Consider the following 20,913-nt stretch of genomic DNA (forward strand, 5'->3'; position numbering starts at 1 on the left):
AATTACATTCTCTGCAATAGATCTGAGAGACTCATTTTCAAGGTCACCACATTTCATCTGAGCCATCTGCTGGGATGACTTCAATGGCTGTGAGCTGGATCGAGAGTGAGTGTGCCAAGCAAGCTGGAAGGAAGCACTAAGTCCCCTTAAACCTTGCCCTGTGCTGTTTATGTCCCTCACCGATGCCTCAATTCACAGCCTAAATCCCCAAAGAAATGGTTTTTGGAGGCAGAGTCTTTGGGAGGGAATTGGTCGTGGGGGTGGAGCCCCCATGAATGAGATTTGTGCCCTTATAAGATGTGAAAGATGATCCCTCTACTCATACAATGAGAAGATGCCATGTAAAAGTGCAAACCAGGAAGAAGGTCTTTGCCAATAACTGGATCTGTTGGTGCCTTGATATTGAACTTCCCCAGTTCCAGAACTGTGAGAAATAAATTTTGGTTGTTCAAGCGATGTCATCTAAGCCCCAACTGGCTCAGACATTCTGAAAACCACGTAGCATCACTTACCCCATGTCCTATCAGTTATACAAGGTCAGCCTCTGGTCAAGGTGGGATCTGAGGGGCAAAGCCTGGGGAAGCATCCTGGAGACTAGCTACCCAGTGGGATATAGAAGCACATAAAGGCTTGTCGCATTTCATGTGCCTCCTAAAAGTGACTCTGGTCTTTGTACGTTTCGCAGGCTTCTCTCATTGAGATATCATCCAGAGTTTGGTCCTCAGAGACAACTCACAGGCTTTGGATTTATTCTTAGGTATTTTAATATATATTTGAGAAATTTTATGCAACACTTTTCATTAGATTGCTTTAAAACCTATTTTAGACACTCGCTTTTTAAAAAATACTTTTAGATGTAGATGGACACAATATCTTTAATTAATTAATAATTTATTTATTTATTTATTTATTTATTTATTTTATGTGGTGCTGAGGACTGAACCCTCACATGTGCCTCACACGTGCTAGGCAAGAGCTCTACCACTGAGCTATATAGTCCCAGCCTAGACACTCATTTTTTATCCACAAAATTTCATTTTTCGTTTATAAAGAATTTAAATATGTAGATGCTGTGGAGCACTTTGTGAAAAGTGTATCATAATTTTGAAAATAAAAGAAATTTTAGTTCAAGGAATCCCTACAAACAAAATACCAATGAAAACTTTCTTCCTAAAATGCTGAAACCCTGTCTTCAAATGTTTAGCCACTATTTAATTTCATTCTCTCTAGGCATGAAGTGACCTTTTGAAAAAAAAAAAGTCATTTTTAGACATAATTCCTAGTTCAATAGTAATAAACATCATTTTCTAGTGTGAATTTTTTAAATAAGAGAAATGTGTGGGACATTTGGTATTAATCTTAACTCATCTTATTCCACTGTTTGAAATTGTCTTTGGACAAGGGTGACTTTGGTGATGGGGGCAAGGGAGAGCCTCCCCCAAAACCACACACATTCCCTCATAAAAGAAAAACTGGGAGTCTACGTTTATGACCAGCCAGGTCGGCTGCCTATAAATTCATGATCAATCTTTAACATGGCCCTAATGTATCATTCCCAACCCTTGTCACCAGAGAATTCAAGTCAGCCTTTCCCCAAGCCAAGGATTTACCCACACTGGTGCAGACCTGCTTTAGAACATTTTATTGGCAATACTGATGTCATATTTAGGAACCACAGACTTTTGTTGGACTGTATTAGCTTGAATGACAAGTATCAATGGTCAACTATATTTGAAATATTGTTAAAGTACCTAGAAATAATAGGCATTAAAATCCATTCCGTTCACTACAACAAACCTCTAAAGACTTCGTGTTTCCAGTGGAACTGGCATACTGTAATTGTTATTTGGAACTTAATGTAACCTCAACAGCAGCAGAGAGAATACAGTCCTCTCATTATGCACATGCTCTAGGATCGTTTATTTTAATGCTTTCAAATAAATATGTTCCATGCAGCACACTACAATAAATAAGGAGCAGCAATGTTCTTCTAGTAAATCCATTCATAATGTGAGTCACCATGTAAAACACCACATCTCAAGTCTTTGGCCCTGTACCATATCATGAGGCACACCACATCTGCACCCAATCATATCTGGCTTCATATGGATTTAATAGGACTATGCCAGAAGTGCATGTAAGCACAAATTTAACCAGAGGTTTCCAGCTATTAAATACAGCTACTAAGTAGTTAAAAGGCAACAACTAAACCCGTAAAGGTCCCTCACCCCCTTCATTTTTGAGACAGAAATATAAAGGTAGAAATGCTCTGGTGAATTTCAGGTCAGTGGAAATCATGGTGGGATACATTTGGAATACTTGGAGCAAAGCTGGCACAATATGGCACCCAAAATATCACGGCAATACTGATACTGAATGGACACGGATACAGTACAATGGGCTTGACTGCAGATGCTGAACTCTCTAGCAGGGGAAACGGATGCGCTGAAGCTGGCTCAAACCCACTAGGCAGATAACTCAACAGCGCCTTCCTCCTCACTATCAGCTCTGTTAGCTCGAATCTCCACCAGGGTCCTGGCGAATCTCGTCCATTCATCATTGTGGGGAACTGCCAGCTGCAAAGCAAATCAATGAAGAAACAATGAATGAGATATCTTTACATCTGCAAGCCTTGATGCCCAAGTGGCGGCTCCTCCCAAAGCAAACATTTCCCTTGGAATGTAAAGGAAACCAAATATTCTTCTTCTTTGAATCAAGTGGCAACTGAAGTGTTGCTCTTAACCTAACATGAGAGAATAATGTCACTCTTAGAAGCAAAATCACTCATGGAATTTATCGAACTTTTAAAAACTTACATTAACTATACAATTACAGCAGCCCCATTAAAGCATTTTTAGTGATGAAACTTCTTCATAAGAAGGTCAGACTTGGATTGAACCCAGCAAATGAAAAATGCATTATTAACCATGATTTCGCAATAACTGTGGTCTTTTCTTTCTAGTCAATGCTATTGATCTTTTTCTTAATGTGTTAATATACATGGCAAAAGAATAGCTTACAATATACACAGAAATTTTTCTGCTTTGATGTATTTTTCTGCTGTTGGGTGTTTCCAGCAAGACTTAATTTAATGATAACTATGAATAATTGTATTACAAACCAGCATTTACCAGGAGTTCTGTTTTAAGTACTTTACTTATATTAACTCTTTTCTCACAGCAATCCTAGGGATAATAATTTTACCCTACAAATGTAGAGTAAGATAGCTGATTTTATAGAGGAAGAAATTGAGGCACAGAAAGATTAAATAATTTTAGCAAGATTGCATATTTAGCAAATATCGTACCAGTGCATTAAGGTTCCAGTATCTGGATCTTAGCCATTATGCTATACTGATTTGCCAAAAAAAGGCAGATTTAGAAAATTTCCCCAATAATATCTTCTACTGTATATAATTCAGTGAGGAGAGAATTAAACACTCCCCCCTCAATGAAAAGTGAACATATGAAGTTTTAAAAGATAATGATTTCTCTACATAACTTCCCAAACCAAATTGCTTAAAGATATCAGGCAAGTGTTTGCAATAGAAAAGAAAATTATTTGAAGATGAAAAATAGAATTGAGTAGAAGTCTGAAGGATTTCATATAGAATAAAATTGATTTGGACATTATAGTCATTTTCTTGGAGTTTTACTCTCTAAGATGGTATCATCAATCCATCTACATACCTGTATCACACATGCTATCCATATATTCCATAAACATTAAAAACATATTCACTGCAATCAACATCCATTTTTAAAAATTAAAAAAAGGAAGAAAAAAAATCTGAACATTTTGATCACTTCTGCAGCTGGAAAATTACCCACTACACAGAGACAGATGATTGGAACTTTAAGTTTTTATTAGAAGGAGTTATATTCTCAGATACTATCTGTCCAAGGAAACTTACTGGAGAGTGGTGATGTTGTTATCTAAAGTATGTCCTTAAATTAGTGTTCTAGTATGAAGGTTAAATGTTTCAAGAATATTATTCTGAAAATGATATACAGGTGGGGAAGTAAGTTCTTGGTCCTATTCTGAGAAATTCTATACCAACAAGAACTCTCATTTATAGTCACATGAATAAAATTTTGAATAATTAAATACTTCTCTAGGTATTGAAATGAATTTAAATTTCTTTTCAGCAATGACAGAAATTTACAATAGTATTAAATGACACGGTTAACCTGTTTGCATGTTCCATTTCCCCCACTTTGAGTTCTTTTTCTATGTTTCACTGTTCTTCATTTTTTTCTTCAATTTTAAATAATACTGCACTGCAGAAATGAAGTCCTCCAAATAAAAGACAGAAAAGAGCTAACCCAAAGCACAAGCAGCCAAGGGTTGATCTTATATTGATATGAAAGAATAGACCCACAATTTCTTTTCCCTCCTCCAACACCTGACCAAACCTTACAAGAAAGAAAAAACCTAAGGAGAGACAAAAGTCCCATAATAACATATTTGTAACCTTTTCTCATAAAAGGTAAGAAGAAAGCAAAAGCTAAGGTACCTCAGATTTTCATGTAGTTTTAAATATTAGGGAAAAGGTATAATATTAACTGATACACGCAGCATAAAGAGCTGAGTTTGGTTCCCAAATATGAAATTGTATTACTGGTTAACAAGCGAGAAGTTTAAATTAACATGATACCCTGTGTAACGTTTTACCCACAGCAAGGTATAGAAATTACAACCTGGAACAAGAAAATGGCTAAATGTGTTTACATAGTTTCTTGTAGTAGTAAAGGCTGGACTGTTAAGAAATGACCCTAGTAAAGATTATGAAACACTGAGGCTTGAATATGTGCCCAGATACGTTATGGGACAGAAGTGAAATCATTTACGCTAGATAAAAGTGCACATCTAGCTTCTCAAGAGTAAACATTATCAAATTTAAATGCTTCTGTTTAACAAAATAACAACAATGACAACAAAATACAAAATAACCCAGAAATCAAACTATAATTTGGCCTTTTCCATTGGGACAAGACTGACACTACTCTACTAACAAATCCCTTTAAAATGCAGATTCATTATCACAAACATTTTCACAGTATTCAAACATGTCTTCTTTTTTGATTTGCTAAAGTTTCATGTAGCTTGTCAATGTATTAATGGCTCGTTTTTCTAAGCAAATTTGTGTTGCCAAGTCTTTTCCTCTCTAGAACATCATAAACTTCACAAAAAATGTTAGTTCACACATATCCAATTCTAGAATGGAACATGAAGAAAACACTTGCTTCTAGAAACTTGGAATCCATTTACTACCTCATCCGATTATGCTTTTTCATTTAGTTGACTATAAAAATAACCCAAGACGATTGTAATGTTAGATTTAGAAGGCGAACTGCAGACTTCCCCATTTTTAGAATTAAATATCACCATCAGGAAGCACTTTAAGTATAATCATAGCTTGAATGTGTGAATGTGCATTCACAGCCTGTTTCCACACTCAGAGTAATAATTTTTGGCATTTGAATTACTTGTAGGTAAGGCCAAACAGGTGTCCTGACACACAAGAAGGCCATTCTTGTCACTTTACATCTATGACTGTGAAGGGAATCTGTTTGGACAGGACTGTCCTCCCCTTGGCAATTCTTCCTGCCTGGTACTCTCTGGTTAGAAAAGGTGAGGAAGAGGCTCAAGGGCATGAATGTACTTGAAACTTTCCCTAGGAGGCTTTTAATCCAATAGCACCATACTCATCAAATAGGAAAAATCTTTGTTCATGTTAAAGAATGAGACTGCTCTTGTGTCCTAGATAGCACACAAATATATTCTATACTCAATCAGCATTGATTAAGCAACAGTTGTATGCCAGGCACAGTGTTAGAAGTAAAGACATAGCAGTAAATCTTTTCAGAATATGATAACTAGGAAATACAGGCAAAAACTCTGATGTTTTTGTAGATCAAAATGTGTGAATACTGGCATAGTTTTTTTGTTTTTTTTTTTAAGATTCTCCGAGGCTCAGAAAATGAATTGTCTAAAATGTGCCTTCCAATAGTAACCACTGCAACATTTCCTGATATACGTTGTGTACCAAGTAGCGGGGAGGGAAATGGCATGCTAATCTCACTGTTTCAGCCTCTCTCCGAGTTTCTATTAAAGCATGAAAACCTAAATCTAGAGCATCCAAGCATGGCTATGGATTTTCCCCACGGAACATCATAATTCAGAATAATTTCTAAACAATTTACATTGGTGATAGAAAAAAATATTCACAAGTTTCTGAGGGTGATGAATAATTTCAATCAATTAAAAATAGATGTGAAGCAATGGGAGGAAAATGACCCATAGTTAAATCAAAGAAACGCCATTAAAGAAAACAAACTTAGAAAAATCGTCCAACATTGTTCTGAGTCAAAGTGGATCTGGAAACATTTTTTTTTTTTTGCCTTCAGATTCATCTGCTAAAGTCACATCAGAGGTCGGGGATGACTCATAGTTTCCCACTGCTTCTTAGAACAGAGTTCACCAACAGCCAGTCCACCCCCTGTTAGATGACTCTTTTTCTAATTTTTTTTCTTTTTTCCTTTTTGCTAAATGTATAAAGCATTTTAATGCCAAAAGCATTCAGGGATCTGCTTCCTGAGATAATAAAATCTTAGCTCTAAGAGCGACCATCATTTATAGATATGGTATGACCCTATTTTTTACAGCCAAGGGAATGAAGGCCAAGGGTAGTTACTGAGGTAGCAATTTGGCCATAAGGAGGCAGCAAAATGAACCTCAGATTTGGACAGGAGACCTGAGTCCTGCTCTCATCTGGGTGGCTGGCAATGGTCAAGCACTTAACCTCTCAATGCCTCAATTGTAAAATGGGGATGATGACGTCTGGCCATTTATCAACAGAGATGTTAGAGGACGAGAAAGGTAATCTAAGTGAAGAACTGCTACGAGGCCAGCATGCAAGAGTCAGGCACTCTTTTTCTTTAAATTGTCACTCAGATGAAACGGGCTCCTGAAAAGGATATGGATGGATCATGCATATCAGTTCTACAACATTTTTCCTGGCTTATTTTTTTTTCTTTCTTAAACAATTAATTCTGATTGTGATGGAAAAGGGAAGTTGAGGGAGCTACGTGGTCTGATTCAGGCCACATAACTTTCACATATTTGTGTGGGGCAATCAAGGACCTCACCCTTTGAGAATGGCCAGCGTTCCAGGGCAGAATGGTAGGCGGGTAATGAACTTCAAGACACCTGCTAAAAGATTCTAAGGACTTTATTTAACCTTCTAAGAGTCTTGGGAGACAAAAGGTTGAAAATAAAAAGCAAAAATACAGCAATTGTGTAAAAAAATTTCATGAAAATGGACCACTTTAGCTGCTCCCCTCTCCTAGTACTTGTGAGGTTGCATCATGGATTTGTACCCACCTCTCCCACTGAGGGACCTCTGGATGTCTCCCGCCCCCACCCCCTCCTGTGGCAAATCTGTCAGGCCACTGGGTGTCATGCCTGGGCTTCTTGGGTACCTAACAGGGGGCATAGAATGTGTAATAACTAGATTTTGACAACAGTATCAGGGTGGACTTTTTCCACTTTAGATAGCAATCAGATCATGTTTCTCTCTCTCTCTCTCTCTCTCTTTACCAGTTTTGCAACTTATTTTCTGTGTTTCCTCAGGAAATATCACTGATCTTCACTGCGTCCCTTGTGTGAAAGGAATTATAAGACCTATTTTCTACCACTGTTTTGAACATTAGATAAGACAAACAAACAAAAAACTCCCAGTAAGTTTAACACAAAATGCTCAATAAGTTTAGCACAGTGCTTGGCAGATGATAAACTCTAAATAAATGATATTGTTTTCTTATTTTTCCTTCTTAATATTTATTCTCCTCCCATTTGTTTTCTTTTTTTTTCTGGTTCCTCTTCCTCTTTACTTTCTCCCATTTTCTTCTTTCACCTATGTAGAGTTGCAGTTTTTAAAAAGAAAATTTCCCTTATGTTTTACTACATTTTAGTTCTTAAAAACTCATACAGGGGCTGGGGTTGGGGCTCAGTGGTAGAGCATTTGCCTAGCATGTGTGAGGCCGTGGGTTCAATTCTCAGTACCACAATAAGTAAGTAAAATAAAGGTCCATCAACAACTAAACAAACAAACAAATAATAACAAAAAAAAACCCCACCTCATATAGATGATTTCTTAGTCATTCTTTTAATAATAGCTAACTTTCGTGAGCTAGGTACAGGGAAAGAGTGTTTGTTTTTTCCCAGATCACAAGAGAAATTCTGCCAGTTAATTAAAATATAAGTATTCTTTTTAAGCATAAACACACACGCTCATATCTATACATATATTTTATTTTTTCACATATGATCAACACATCCTAATCTAGCTATTTCTTTGTTATGGCACTTCCTATAGCAGGATTCTATGTTTCATTCACCTCAGGTTATAAGGCTTGGTAACAGCTGAACATGTTGTTATAAAAAATGAAGTGACTTTTTGTAATCAGGGTTGAACACACAGATACCATCCACATCTTTCTTTATTAGAACTTGGCTAACCATTTTAAACAGTCCCTCAGTCAAACTTCCCTTGTTTTTTAGTAATTGTTGAGAGTTTATAGTACCTAGCAGCTGATTTTAAATTGCTTCATTATCTGCAGTAACTCCTACCAGCCCTATGCATATTTTTTATGGTAAAAATATCTGGCTCAGGCATTGGTTAGTTTAAAAGTAGGTAATTTCAAGAAATCTTGGATAATTAAGACATTAGAAAAGTATTCAGTAATTTCAGTTTGGTTTCTCAGATACATTAACCATGGCAAACAAATTAAGTGAATAGGACTCTAGGTTTCGAGATAAATATTCCATGGATATGCGGTTCATCGGCATCTTTGTAATCTTTCAATTAAATGAACTCATTTTAAAAAAAAGTCTGGGGGATTATTATGCTGAGCACTGATTCTGAACAGATACATAACAAATCCATCTTGTGTGTTAACCTAAACATTCGAGTTTTCTGTTAAAAAGATATCTTACAAATTACCTTTTCACTCTAATACCTATTCTCTTTTAATGCATTTACAGAGACGGTGGAAGCGTTGTGTCAGTTCCCACCGAATGACTGTTAAACCCTTTTGAGCTCTAAAAGCTTTATAAAAAGTACAATTATTAATGTCACCCAAATTCAGGAGACTGTTGATTTACTGATACACAAATGCACGCCTGTGTTCAGAGGAAGCCTGTATTTTTTAGGACAATTCTCTTTGCCACACACACAGATGGGAGCAAAGTGGGAGGTAATAAGCGATGAAACAGCCGCAGGAATGGCCAAGCATCCCGGCCTCCCATAAATACAGCTCCACTGTATTTAACTCTCGGGAGAGTCTAGCATCACTGTTAACAATGGATGAAACCACCGACCAGAATCCTGAGCCAGAACGCAGTATACAGAGGGCGTAAATGTACTACAGGGTTCGACCACAAAAAGATATACTGTGTGGTAACTTAGTGTTTAGAGCAGTTTCAGAGAAGTAGAGAAAGCAGGAGTCATACAAGTTTCTGCTCTGCAGAGGCTGCCATTCCCAGTTGATAGGTTAAAATTTCGGGGAAACTCAGGAGTGCTCTAATCTATTACACCCCGATGGTATCTGACTATTCTTGAATTTGTTTTCATGTGAAAATTCCACCTAAGGGAACCCTCATGGACCCATGAAGCTTGAGACCCCTCTGCCAAAAGTCTCTTCCCTGTGTCTTTAAATGAGCAATTTATTTTTACTGCATGATTCTTAGAATAACACTAAAAAAAAAAATCCATTACCACCTAATTACGGTAAGAAATGAAAGTAGGACATAAAAGACAAAGTAAATAGTAAAAAAGTATGGGTCTATATCAATTTCAATAACCCAGTAAATAGCCAAGGAAATTAATACTTTAAACACTACCTTAAGAAATTAACATTTAAACATACTCTTCATGTTAAAATTTAGCAATCTAAAAAGCCTGTCAAAATTCTGGCGTTTTTACCTGTGAAGAGAAAAAAAAAAAAAGAGCTAAGAAGAAGAAGAAAGAGCTAATTTGCTGAGATTTAAAAGATATCTCTGTTCATATTTTTTAAAGCATAATTATTTTTTTCCCTACCACTTGGCATAATTCATTTCTTGGTCCAAAAGATGAAGAAAACACGAAAAAGAGTGGCTAAGGAGCAACGATGGAAAAGAAACTTTTAATTTAAAACTTCAATTACCCCTTTTACCATAGCACAAAAGATCAAGAAAATGGCAGGAAAAAAGAAAAAGCATGTGCTACTCAAGGCGATCTGTCCTATTAGCTGACTAACCATCTCTCCGTTCCTTTCTTGATATTATTAACTATAGGTTTTCTAGTAAATTCCTAGCAACAACTGCATCTAAGCAGTTTTGACAAAAAGAAGGCTTATTGCTAAACACCTTAAAAACATTTACCAAGGTAATAAAAGAAATGTCATTCCCTCCTACTGAATGTTTGGGCATAAAAGAGGTATTTTTATAATGCAGTTCATGATTTACCATATCTATAGTGTCCAAAAAAAGCACAATGAAAAGGAAGCATTTTTTCCAGTGGTTTGACAACTGTTTGAATCAACTGTTATGCTTTCATTGCTCTAGTGGCCAATTGCTCACTTTTAAAAGCACAGGAGGGGAGGGAGACTGGGATAAAGACTGAAGAGGAAGGATAAGTACCCTTTTCAAAATATATTTTCTAAATATGCTTTTTATGTGTGCAAATGTAGTTAAATGAATTTTCCCCTGTCCCTCAATCTATAGTGAACTTGGAGACTGCATTATGAATGCTTCACACAATTAAGCTTTTGCTTCATTTTCTCCCAAATTTTCACCTGTGAATCATTCATTCTCCCATCAAATATTCACTGAATGCCTATTATGCGCCAAGCACTGTGCTTGACGATGTTAGCCTCTTCTGACACTTTGCATGCTTTTTTTTTTTTTTTGGTGGTGGTTTTGTTGGGTATTTTGAACCTAGGGCCTTGTGCATGCAAGGCAAGCACTCTACCAACTGAGCTATATTCCCAGCCCACACTTTACATGCTTCTGTGGATGCCTCACTCCAAAGGTGAGAACAACCACCCATGCATGTGACTGCCAAAGCAGGGTTACCAACATGAGTAGTCAAAGTGGTCCTTTGTCTTTATAATACTAGAAGGCACTTGCCTTCCATCTGAGAAAACTTATTTCTGGGACCAATAAAAACAAAAGACTGATTCTAACTAAATATTGAAAAACAACTAGCTGGTCAGCAGGAGAAAGGGCCACGGAGTAATTTTATCTACCCAGTAGCTTCAAAGTAAAAGGCAAATTTTCTTCCACGATGTTAGAAGTTTGCATTTTCCTTAAATAATAAATAATTGATATTTTAAAATTTAAAAGATGTTCTGATACCTGACATTTTCAAAGATTCGTGTAAACTTTCCTTGAAAGCCGAATGTAATGATTCATTCACTATCTCACTTAGCAATCCAACCTACATGGCATATAAATATTTATACATAAACACAAATAAGAACACAATTAACTTCATATTATAATTTAAATATGCTAATAGCAACACACAAATACTTGTAAAAAATAATTGATGATCCCTTTATACAGACCAGTGTTTAGTTTAGATCCACACATGATTGGACAACTTTATACTGGGCCTTCTAAGCTGTGATTTGAGGCTACCGTTCTAAGAGGCAATTTTTCAAGATAAAATTTAGCAGTTTTGAAATTCTAAAACCAAACACAATTTTGTCAGCCATTAAAAAAATTAACACTATAATTAATGACTGCTTCAGAATCCAAACCGCTATTGAAAATGACAGTTTGAAACCACAGAAGAATCATAAAGATGATTAATTATACAACTGGTTCTTGTTTCAGTAGGTTTATATTCATAGACCATTTATCACCAAAACGAGAATATATGAATTTCAGTGAATATTGCAAATTACTATACACACATTAATTGGTTTTTACAAAATTAGATATTAGGGCATGCCCAAATCTCTTTTCATTTAATCAACCATCTCATAAAAGTTGTAAGTATTTTTATATCAATTCAGAAAAAAATTTGCTTGAAAAAGTATTAATCCTTTACGTCCATTTTCATAAACTAATGCTATTTGAATAAGCACACTATTTATATAATAATTAGTCTAATCATGGTCTTTTACATGTATCATTATCAAAATGAAAGCCACTGCTACTACATTCACTATAAGATGAGTAATTATAACATTAATTGGAATTAATAGCACCTTTTCTTTTCTTTTTAAAATTAAGCACTTTTCCCAGGAGAAATCAAGTTAATACTAAAATTACAATCATACATTTTACCACAATTATTTTTTTCAAACACATGTAATTTATTATGACAAAGAACTGAATTAATACATTATTTCAAAGTGGCTGATTTCATATAATTATATTTATTAGCACCCCAAATCTGCCCATACAAATATGCTTTTGTGCTCTGTGACTTAACTGCTCAGCATTGTGGCCATAACACTAACAGTCAGATAAAAAATCTGAAAAATCCAGTGGAAATCCCGACTTTTTGTTTCTGCATTATAAAATATCTAGATACTATTGACAGAACTAGGTATTTGGATATTCTGTTTTTATCTGGACATTTCACATCATGGAAGAATTTATGCCTATCTTTTCCTTCCAGGGAAGGAAAGCCAAAGGAAATAATTAGCATCCGCTAAAGAAACTAATATTGTTTCTCCATCAAAGAATAAGCCAGTACTTACAAAGACCTTCGAGAAACTAGCAAGTTCCTGCCCTGCTCCCTTAATGAGAAAAACGAGTGCCTGGGTTGATCATAACTGGACGTGGCTGAGACCAGCTCTGCTCTCTTCTGGAGGCTGCCAAAGCTCAGCCAGGCTGGCAGGTTCATCTTGATCAGGGGATAACAGCCTCCAGAAATCACAATAACTGGCTGATTTCAAATGCAGTTCTTTTTTCATTCAGGGATTTTTATTTGAATGAATCCCCAAATCTCAGTCTAACGTCCTATTTTGTGTTCTGCATACCCTCTTCCCAAGGAAGATGGTTATTTATATTAAAGGCCCAGTCTTCTTATGAGAATAGACAGGGGTCTCCTGCTCTGTTGGAAAATATGAAGTAGTTCCACAAAGCAAACAATTACTGCTTAAATGTAATCCACTTAAAATCCATAAATGTGTTGTATTTTTTTATGTCACTCAGACCCTTTCTAACGCCCAGTGCTTGCAGTTTATCAGATGTTTCTACACTGAACTGCTATTAGAAGTGCAAGAGAAACGGTACATGGAATCACTTTCTTTTTATTCTTGCTGGCTGTGAAAACTGTTGGGGGCCCTTTTTAATAGTCCTTATATACAACACCTTGACCGTCATTCTAAAGTACATCACACAGGCTGTTTTTCTGTTGGGATTCCAAATAGACTTATAAGTCTAATTATTCACTTCAGCTTTAAAATATATTAAAATGGATATTTAAAATCACAGTTTATTTTTTTCTTAGCAGTAAAATATGACCTCTCGCATTCACCTGCCTTCTTCCTTTCTGAAAAAGTGTCAAGGTATTTAAATATCTGAATGAATATCAAATGAATTGTATTTATTGAAATTTGTAATGCAATGACTGGTATTCTTTCAGCCTCTAAACAATCAGATCAAACAAGCTGTTTGTAATGCTACCAAAGTTAAGAATTTAAATTTAAAAATTCATACGTGTTTTATTTGGTAATTAGCCAATGGAATACCAAATAAAGCAAGGGTGATAAAGTTTATCCATCTCGCAAATCACCATTTTTAAGTTATCACTTTATTTTTCAAATCCTACTCTAAGCTGAAAATTATTTTGGAATTTTATCATTTGACGACCATAAAAATATAATCAGGGATTTGAAAGCTACATGTATTTATAACAACTGAAAACAAAATCTTCCCTGGAAGAGGTTAATGGAAAAAGAAATAATAGGAGGTGGAAGATAAACTGCTTCTTTCAAAACTGGAGCTGCAAACAGCATTCTAACTAATTCAGATAAGCAGCAAACATAGTTGTTAGGGGATATTTATGACAGCCGCATCTGTGTGACAGCACTGAAGCATTAACAATGGCAGCGGGCTTTCTATAAAACACATCTGCAAGAAAGACAGGTAGATAGGCTGACTATCAATCATCAGGACACGTGAATAATTCTATACTCACTGGCCCATGCACTGTTAAGACCAGCTTCGTATATACAGAACATCTTGCTATTCAGTAAAAGGGCCATGGCAGTGAGTAATTTTTATTTTCACTTCTTTAAAATATGTGTGTTCACACATCATTGGGGAGAAAAAAAATCCAACAATGATTAAGAGCTCTTTATGTGTTCTAACACACCCAATGTTTTCAGGTTATACTTGGAGTTAATCTATGACTTGTTGTCTTCCTCATATTTCATTAATTGAATGGGACCCCAAACTTGTGGCATCCCCATAGTTTAGGGATTTCTCAAAATTTAATCAAGGGCTAGGCTCAGTTTTAAAATTTTAGATTTTGGAAAATTTAACTAGTACATGCAACCACTGTTTATTTGTAGCTTTTCAAAGCACAAATAGAATAAAAACTACAGCCAAATAATAAGAAGGGGTCTCTTCTGTCTTTGGTTGGATTTGCATAACTTCAATTTTTGCTAATGGGAGTTAAGCACCTGTTCTGCAAAGAAAATAGACCCCTATCTGTGAAAATAAATGTGTACGGTATATTTTCCAGATACAATGCTGAAATCAAACAACCAAAAATATGTGCTGTATAAACACAGCATCACGTGGCCTACCTGAAAACATGGCTGTTTTATATTTTACTTCCTGATTCATAGGCCCTGAGATTTTACTAATGTCTTTGACATTTAGATCTAACAAAAAAGAAAAAAAAAAAAAGGTGAGTGGGAGGGAGATGGACAAACCCAATCCGGTGATTTCAGTGAGCTCATATACAATACTCTGTTTACCCCCTCAGAAGCTCATAATAAATTGCATCAGTAAATCTGGATTCAAGCCACAGTTCTCTGCCATCATCTAAGAAGTCATAGAGGATAATTGTACATAATAGAGAAGAACATGATCATGGGGGCGCTGTGCTGGGACTCCCTGCAGCAGCTGCAGCCTCAGCTGGGACAGGAGGTGAGGCAGACGGTTGTTAGTGACTGGTGACACCAGGGTTCCTCTCTGCAGTGCCCTTCTCGTTGAGTGCCAGGTCTCACAGGAGGGCAAATCTACCTGCAGTTGAATGGAAATGTCTCCATTGGTAGTCACGGGAGTCTCTCCTATCAGGGAGCTCTTGATAATGCATGGAGAGAGAAAGTCTATCCCACCCCACTTCAACTGATGAAGAAGGCATCACAGAGATCCTCTTTAAAATTATGATGTGATCAAAACAGCGTGGTTTGGGGAGGTCAATTAGAAATTCCAGTTTGGCTCTGGCTCTATCTTTATGCACCTGATGATGTTTCTAATACAGAATCACTGCCTTTTCTCATGCCCATTTAAAATAGTTTTAAGAAATATGTACCAAAAAAATCATGCAGCATGTACTGGTACCTCTAGAACCACGTTTCTAAAGGTTCTCCTTTCTAATGGTCTAGATCTGGGTTAACATTTCTCATTTCTGATTGCCCTCGTGATCAGTGTATTAAGAGTAATACTCTTGTGGATAGGACTAGCTACATCATCTGGGGGGGGCATGCAAAATGAAAACATGGAGCCCATTGTTGAACATTCTTAGTGATTACAAGATAATGACAACAGAGCATCAAACTAAATTCCATGCTCTTCTAAGTACCCAGCCCCATACAATTTCACAGGTCCCAGGCACCAGGCATGTGGAGCTGACTCCACTTGCAGAATCATACCTTGGCATGAGAGAGCTGCTTTCCTTTCTTCCCAGCCTACCACTGATCTCAGTCATGTCAACAATGAGAGAAGGAATGTGGGATGTCTTCCCCCAGGCAGACATTAATACGTTTAATATACTAAGATCCCGAGGAAAACAGATCAACAACGCAGACTCTAAAAACTACCACTTATTTTCTTACATCGATTGTACTATAAGGTTTATCTAAAAGTGTTTCATCTGGTTTCTGGAGGGTTCCACAAAGCAAGGCTTTCAATTCAAAGGCCATTAAGACCTTGGGGAGAAATTCAGTTTTAACGGGGACCAGGAAACTGACTTTGAATACTGATAAACTGACTTTGAATAACAATTTGATCTTTAATATCATATTTTTTTCTCTTCCTCTGTATTTTTTCTTTTGAAATTGCTTCCTACTCAAACCCCTTCCCTCTCATCAGCCAAACACTACCCTTAAATTTGACCTGTAACTCTCAATGGGAAGGCATTCCATCTGGCTTCCCACAGCCGAGGTGATTCGGAAAGTTAGGAAGGCACTGTTTTGAGGGTGCCCTTTTCTTCAAAGTACAGTTGTGCTTTGTACGTTCTAGGCTGGTGAACGATACAATGGTAATTACAGTAGTGGCAGCATTTGCCCATGAAGGGATCTAGCATCTTTCAGAAGTGGGCTTTGGCTAAGCCTTTCCCTTTGGTACATGGCACCTCCAGTCGTGGGCTTCAGAGATTTAGAATAGTTCAGAGAGGTGAGAAGAGAAATAGAAATGCCTTTCTTCCCTTTGAAGTAAACAGAAGATACTTTACAAAAGTACTTAGCAAGAAAACTATAGTTAAGACAAAATGATTTTGTTAAGTCTGAATCTTTCTGAGCTATACATTGCTTTGTGTATGATCAAACAATACAGAAAGAATCGTTCAAGTGTATAAGCCTATCCTGATTTTTGGTCATTCAGAGAAGGGCTAGAGGATTGTAATATTACCTACGCTCAATAAAATCGTATATCCTTGTTTTTTTCCCCCCTGGTAGTGAATTTGTAGGGATAAACAACCCTACAAATTGTTTGGCCTATTATGTGTCACACAGATTTTTCTATAGCCTGTCTAGACTCCAGACAATAGACAAGACTGGCCTATAGTTGCAGACATTTCTATAGTCTGTAATATCACTTAGAAAAGCAAGGGCAATAATACAAAAATGAAAACCAGCCTGACCTGCTGGTACGATAGTAGAAATATGAGTATAACAGCACTTTACAATTTAGAAATGATGATAGCACCCTAGAAAGAAGTTTTAGCAGCCACATATCAGCCCAGGCAACTTTTGTAAAATCATATATCCTTCCATAATATGAGTTATATTCAAGAAATTTTGTCCATAAGCTATAAAGACACTTTACTGCAGAGAATTCTGCACATTAGGCTGTTTTCTTATTGCATAGAGGTGGGGTGTGTTTGCATGTGTGTATATAAACAAAATGCCTTTTAAAAAATAAGCCAGATTGTTAAACTATTCTGCTTTTTAATCCTTCTGAGGTACAACAAACTGGGATAAAACAATTAATGCTGCAAATAGTCTGAAGAGAGTTGAGGGATCTTATGTATATTCAGGGGAGATGGAGAAAAGAGTTTTTAGGTTTCACCTACTTTCTGCCATTTCATCCTCTGAGCATGTCTCCACATTTATTTTTCTCCCACAACTACACTTGTTATAAATGAAGTAAACAAAGAGAAAAAGAATAAATAAAAGAGACAACAGAAAGAAAGAAACTTTTTTTTTTTACATTTTCTGCTGTCCCTTTTTTTATATTTTAAGCAATAACTCAAAACTCAGTATTTGTTTTATTGCAATTTAGTTTCACTTTGGTGAAGACCATGGAGAGAATGCATTAACTATAAAGAATACTCATTTTGATGAAAATATTGCTCTAACTGTATTGGCAACATTTCTGGCTCAAAGGGCTTTCTCTTCTCCAAAGACTTCAAAGTAAGTCAGTAGTCACCAGTGTGGGCCTTTATTAACAGAGTCTTTGTCACTGTGGCATGACTCAGCTTGTGGCATCAGTAGTAATCAAGAGGGAGGATCTAATGAAATAGACTAAAACTAAGAGATTCATCCCAGAAGAGAAAACTCCCATTTCTAAGGTTATTCAATTTCTGCCCCAGTTAAATTTCATAAAACCATCTAGATGGTTTCAACATGATCCACTGTGCCATATAGCAGCATACAGTATGTCATCAAAAGTTCCACTATAAACCAGGCGCTGTGGCACACGTCTGTAATCCCAGCTGCTTGGGAGGCTGAGACAGGAGAATTGTGAGTTCAAAGCCAGCCTCAGCAACTACGAAGCACTAAGCAACTCAGTGTAGACCCTGTCTCTAAATAAAATATATTAAAAAAAGGGCTGGGGATGTGGCTCAGTTGTCAAGTGCCCCTCAGTTCAATCCCCAGTACCCCTCCACACACACACAAAAAAAGTTCCACTATAGAACAAACAGGCTAAGATTGTCACATTTATAGGTTACTACTTGATGAAACCATAAAGAACCTTTCTCAGTGTGATCAACTAAATGTGTGCACCAGGTATTCACAGAGTACCTTCCAGGCCTATGACATTGTGCATACAAATGTGGTGTATTTTCCCTCTGGAATGAAAATGTTAGACTCAAATGATTCCAGAATAGCTTCGCACGACACTCTTGTTTTGCTTGAAAATTCAGTATTTTCTTTGTCTTTAGGGAACAATTTCTTTAATCTCACAAGAAATGAAAGTATTTGTCAATATTTTCTCACAGAAATAAAAATAAACAGATAAGTATAATTGATTAATAATATAGCCTTAAACAAAAATGGGATTCAAAGTCAAGGAGATTTTTTTTTTCTGAAATAAAAGGTGTAGTGTTTTGGGTTTAAGAAAATTTTTTTAAATATTGATGGACCTTTATTTTATTCATTTATTGATATGCAGTGCTGAGAATCAAATCCAGTTCCTCATATGCTAGGCAAGTACTCTATCATGGAGCCAGAACCCCAGCCCAAAGGTGTAGTTTTTTCTTTTAACATATGTCATGATATTCAGAATATTTTACATAACTATATGATAAGACTTGCCACAGAGGTACATATAGCTTATATAACTTTGAATGCCACAAAAATGGTACCATATCTGATACCTCAACCTTCTTAATTGATTATGCTTTAATTAAAGAAAAATAGAATACATTTTAATTAAGCATACCAACTAAAACTTGACTTTTCAAAGAAAACATAAAAGTCAAGTTTTGATGTTAACATGACCAATTTGGCAAACTTTTTGTTCTCATGAAATTGGTGAGGAGTTCCATGCTTCACAGGAAACTGGGAATTCTATATCAGTCTAAAAGGAATACAGATCATTAACTAAAGTGTCCTTTGCATGGAAATGGAGGCCAAATTAGGCCCCAGGAGGCCTTGCCAAACTCCCACTGAAGTCAGTGGAAATTTGTAAACGCACTCGAGAGGTTTCTTGTAGCCCAGAAGGTCTTGTCAATCATTTCCCCAGATCTTTAAAGTAGACTCACAAGTTAAAAAAAAAAAAAAAATCCCCCCAAACAAAAACCAAACAACAAACATGTACCTCTCCCACGTCGTAGATCCAAATACGGCCTTCTGAGTCCCCAACGGCAACTTCTTTGCCACCTTGAGCCCAACGGACTCGGTTCAGGGCAGATGCCCCTTCAATGGCCACACTTGCTGTTGGAACCTGCCAAAGAGGTAATAACAGAAAAAAGAACCTCTGAATATTAATTTAAATACACGGATTTACAAAATGATACATTTAACTACATGAATCACTACTGGCTTCATGTGCAGGAAGAAACCTACATCCCTTGTGCATGGGTAAAAAGAATTCATTGTTCTCAAATAATATGCTCCACTGAATTAAGGGACAAAGAGGAGAGATGCTTTAACAAAAGAGAAAAGGAGGGAGATCTTTTCCATAGTCGATGTGTAGTCAGTGACACAAATATTTTTTGAATTACGGCAGGTGTGTATCCCATATACAAATTCAACAACTAAACATGATACTTTGCTATTGGGCCATGAGCTGTGGTGAAAAGAAAGAGATTTCAGAATTTATCAAGAATAAGGATCCATAAGAGGCCAAAAGGTGGGGGTGTATGGTAGAGTAAAAGACATGTTCATATGGATCTTCAGAGAAGAAATAAACATATGTATTGATATTCCAAATCTCATCAGGGAGGGGATAATCAGAAAAAAAAGAATGAAGGTAGAAAGTTTCAAAGACTTAAAATTCTCTCCTCTCTTTCTTTTCTTTCCTTTCCTTCTCCCTGGAAGTCCCAAAGTGTGGGAAATGATCCAAAACTTTGTTAATAACTCCAGGGTGATATCCTTTAAAAATATAGCCACCTACTTTGTAGAAAATGACTATGTCTCCTTTAATAAACTCTGGAAATCTGAAAACATTGCTAAAATTAATAATAGTCATTATTAAAGAGAAGCCAAGCTTCTGAAATGGAACTTTTTTTTTTTTTAACAAGAAACTTAGTGTTTGAAAGGAGGATTTTTAGTGAGTGTATTCCTCTTCTGCAGTCAGTTGTATGAACTCTTGTCTTCAAGGTTGAGAGTCCATAACTGACACAGAGATCAGATCTCCTGAGCCTTCTACAAAGAATGTGGAGTAGGAAAAGACAACACGCCACAAGAAAGAAAACTGTAAATGTTGAACACAAAGAAAAAAACTGTGAAAAGAATGCTACTGAGAACATCTCCAGCCCCTTCTTTGAGACCTGCATCTAATAACCACATTGCACTTTGATGGAAACGTGACATGTACTGTGACTTAGCACCTTCTGCATTCTGTTATTCAGGGAATTGAAACCATCTGTTTATATGAAATTATTGACCCAATACCTGTCTTTAAAATAGCAATAAAAACTCCATCATATGTAAGAATCTATGTTTAAACTTAATCTTGAAATCAATAAAAATTCTTTGACCCGCTTAAATCATTGCATGTCAATTGTGA

General features: G+C 36.3%; 1 protein-coding gene across 5 annotated transcripts in view; it reads right to left on the reverse strand.

Annotated features, from left to right (window-relative positions):
• Window positions 1-1,627: 1,627 nt before the first annotated feature.
• Dync1i1 (dynein cytoplasmic 1 intermediate chain 1) overlaps window positions 1,628-20,913 on the reverse strand; it is a 293,572-nt gene continuing 274,286 nt past the window's right edge. For all 5 annotated transcript variants that reach the window (XM_078040389.1, XM_005331795.4, XM_005331801.4 and 2 more), the window contains 2 exons: window positions 19,501-19,626; window positions 1,628-2,576 (listed from right to left, as the gene is read on the reverse strand). In XM_078040389.1, the coding sequence (XP_077896515.1) occupies window positions 2,466-2,576; window positions 19,501-19,626 (237 nt within the window). In that variant the 3' untranslated portion in view covers window positions 1,628-2,465. The remainder of the gene's footprint in view (window positions 2,577-19,500; window positions 19,627-20,913) is intronic.

Source organism: Ictidomys tridecemlineatus, chromosome 2, assembly GCF_052094955.1.
Source record: "Ictidomys tridecemlineatus isolate mIctTri1 chromosome 2, mIctTri1.hap1, whole genome shotgun sequence".
In the NCBI taxonomy this organism is placed as follows: Eukaryota; Metazoa; Chordata; class Mammalia; order Rodentia; family Sciuridae; genus Ictidomys; species Ictidomys tridecemlineatus.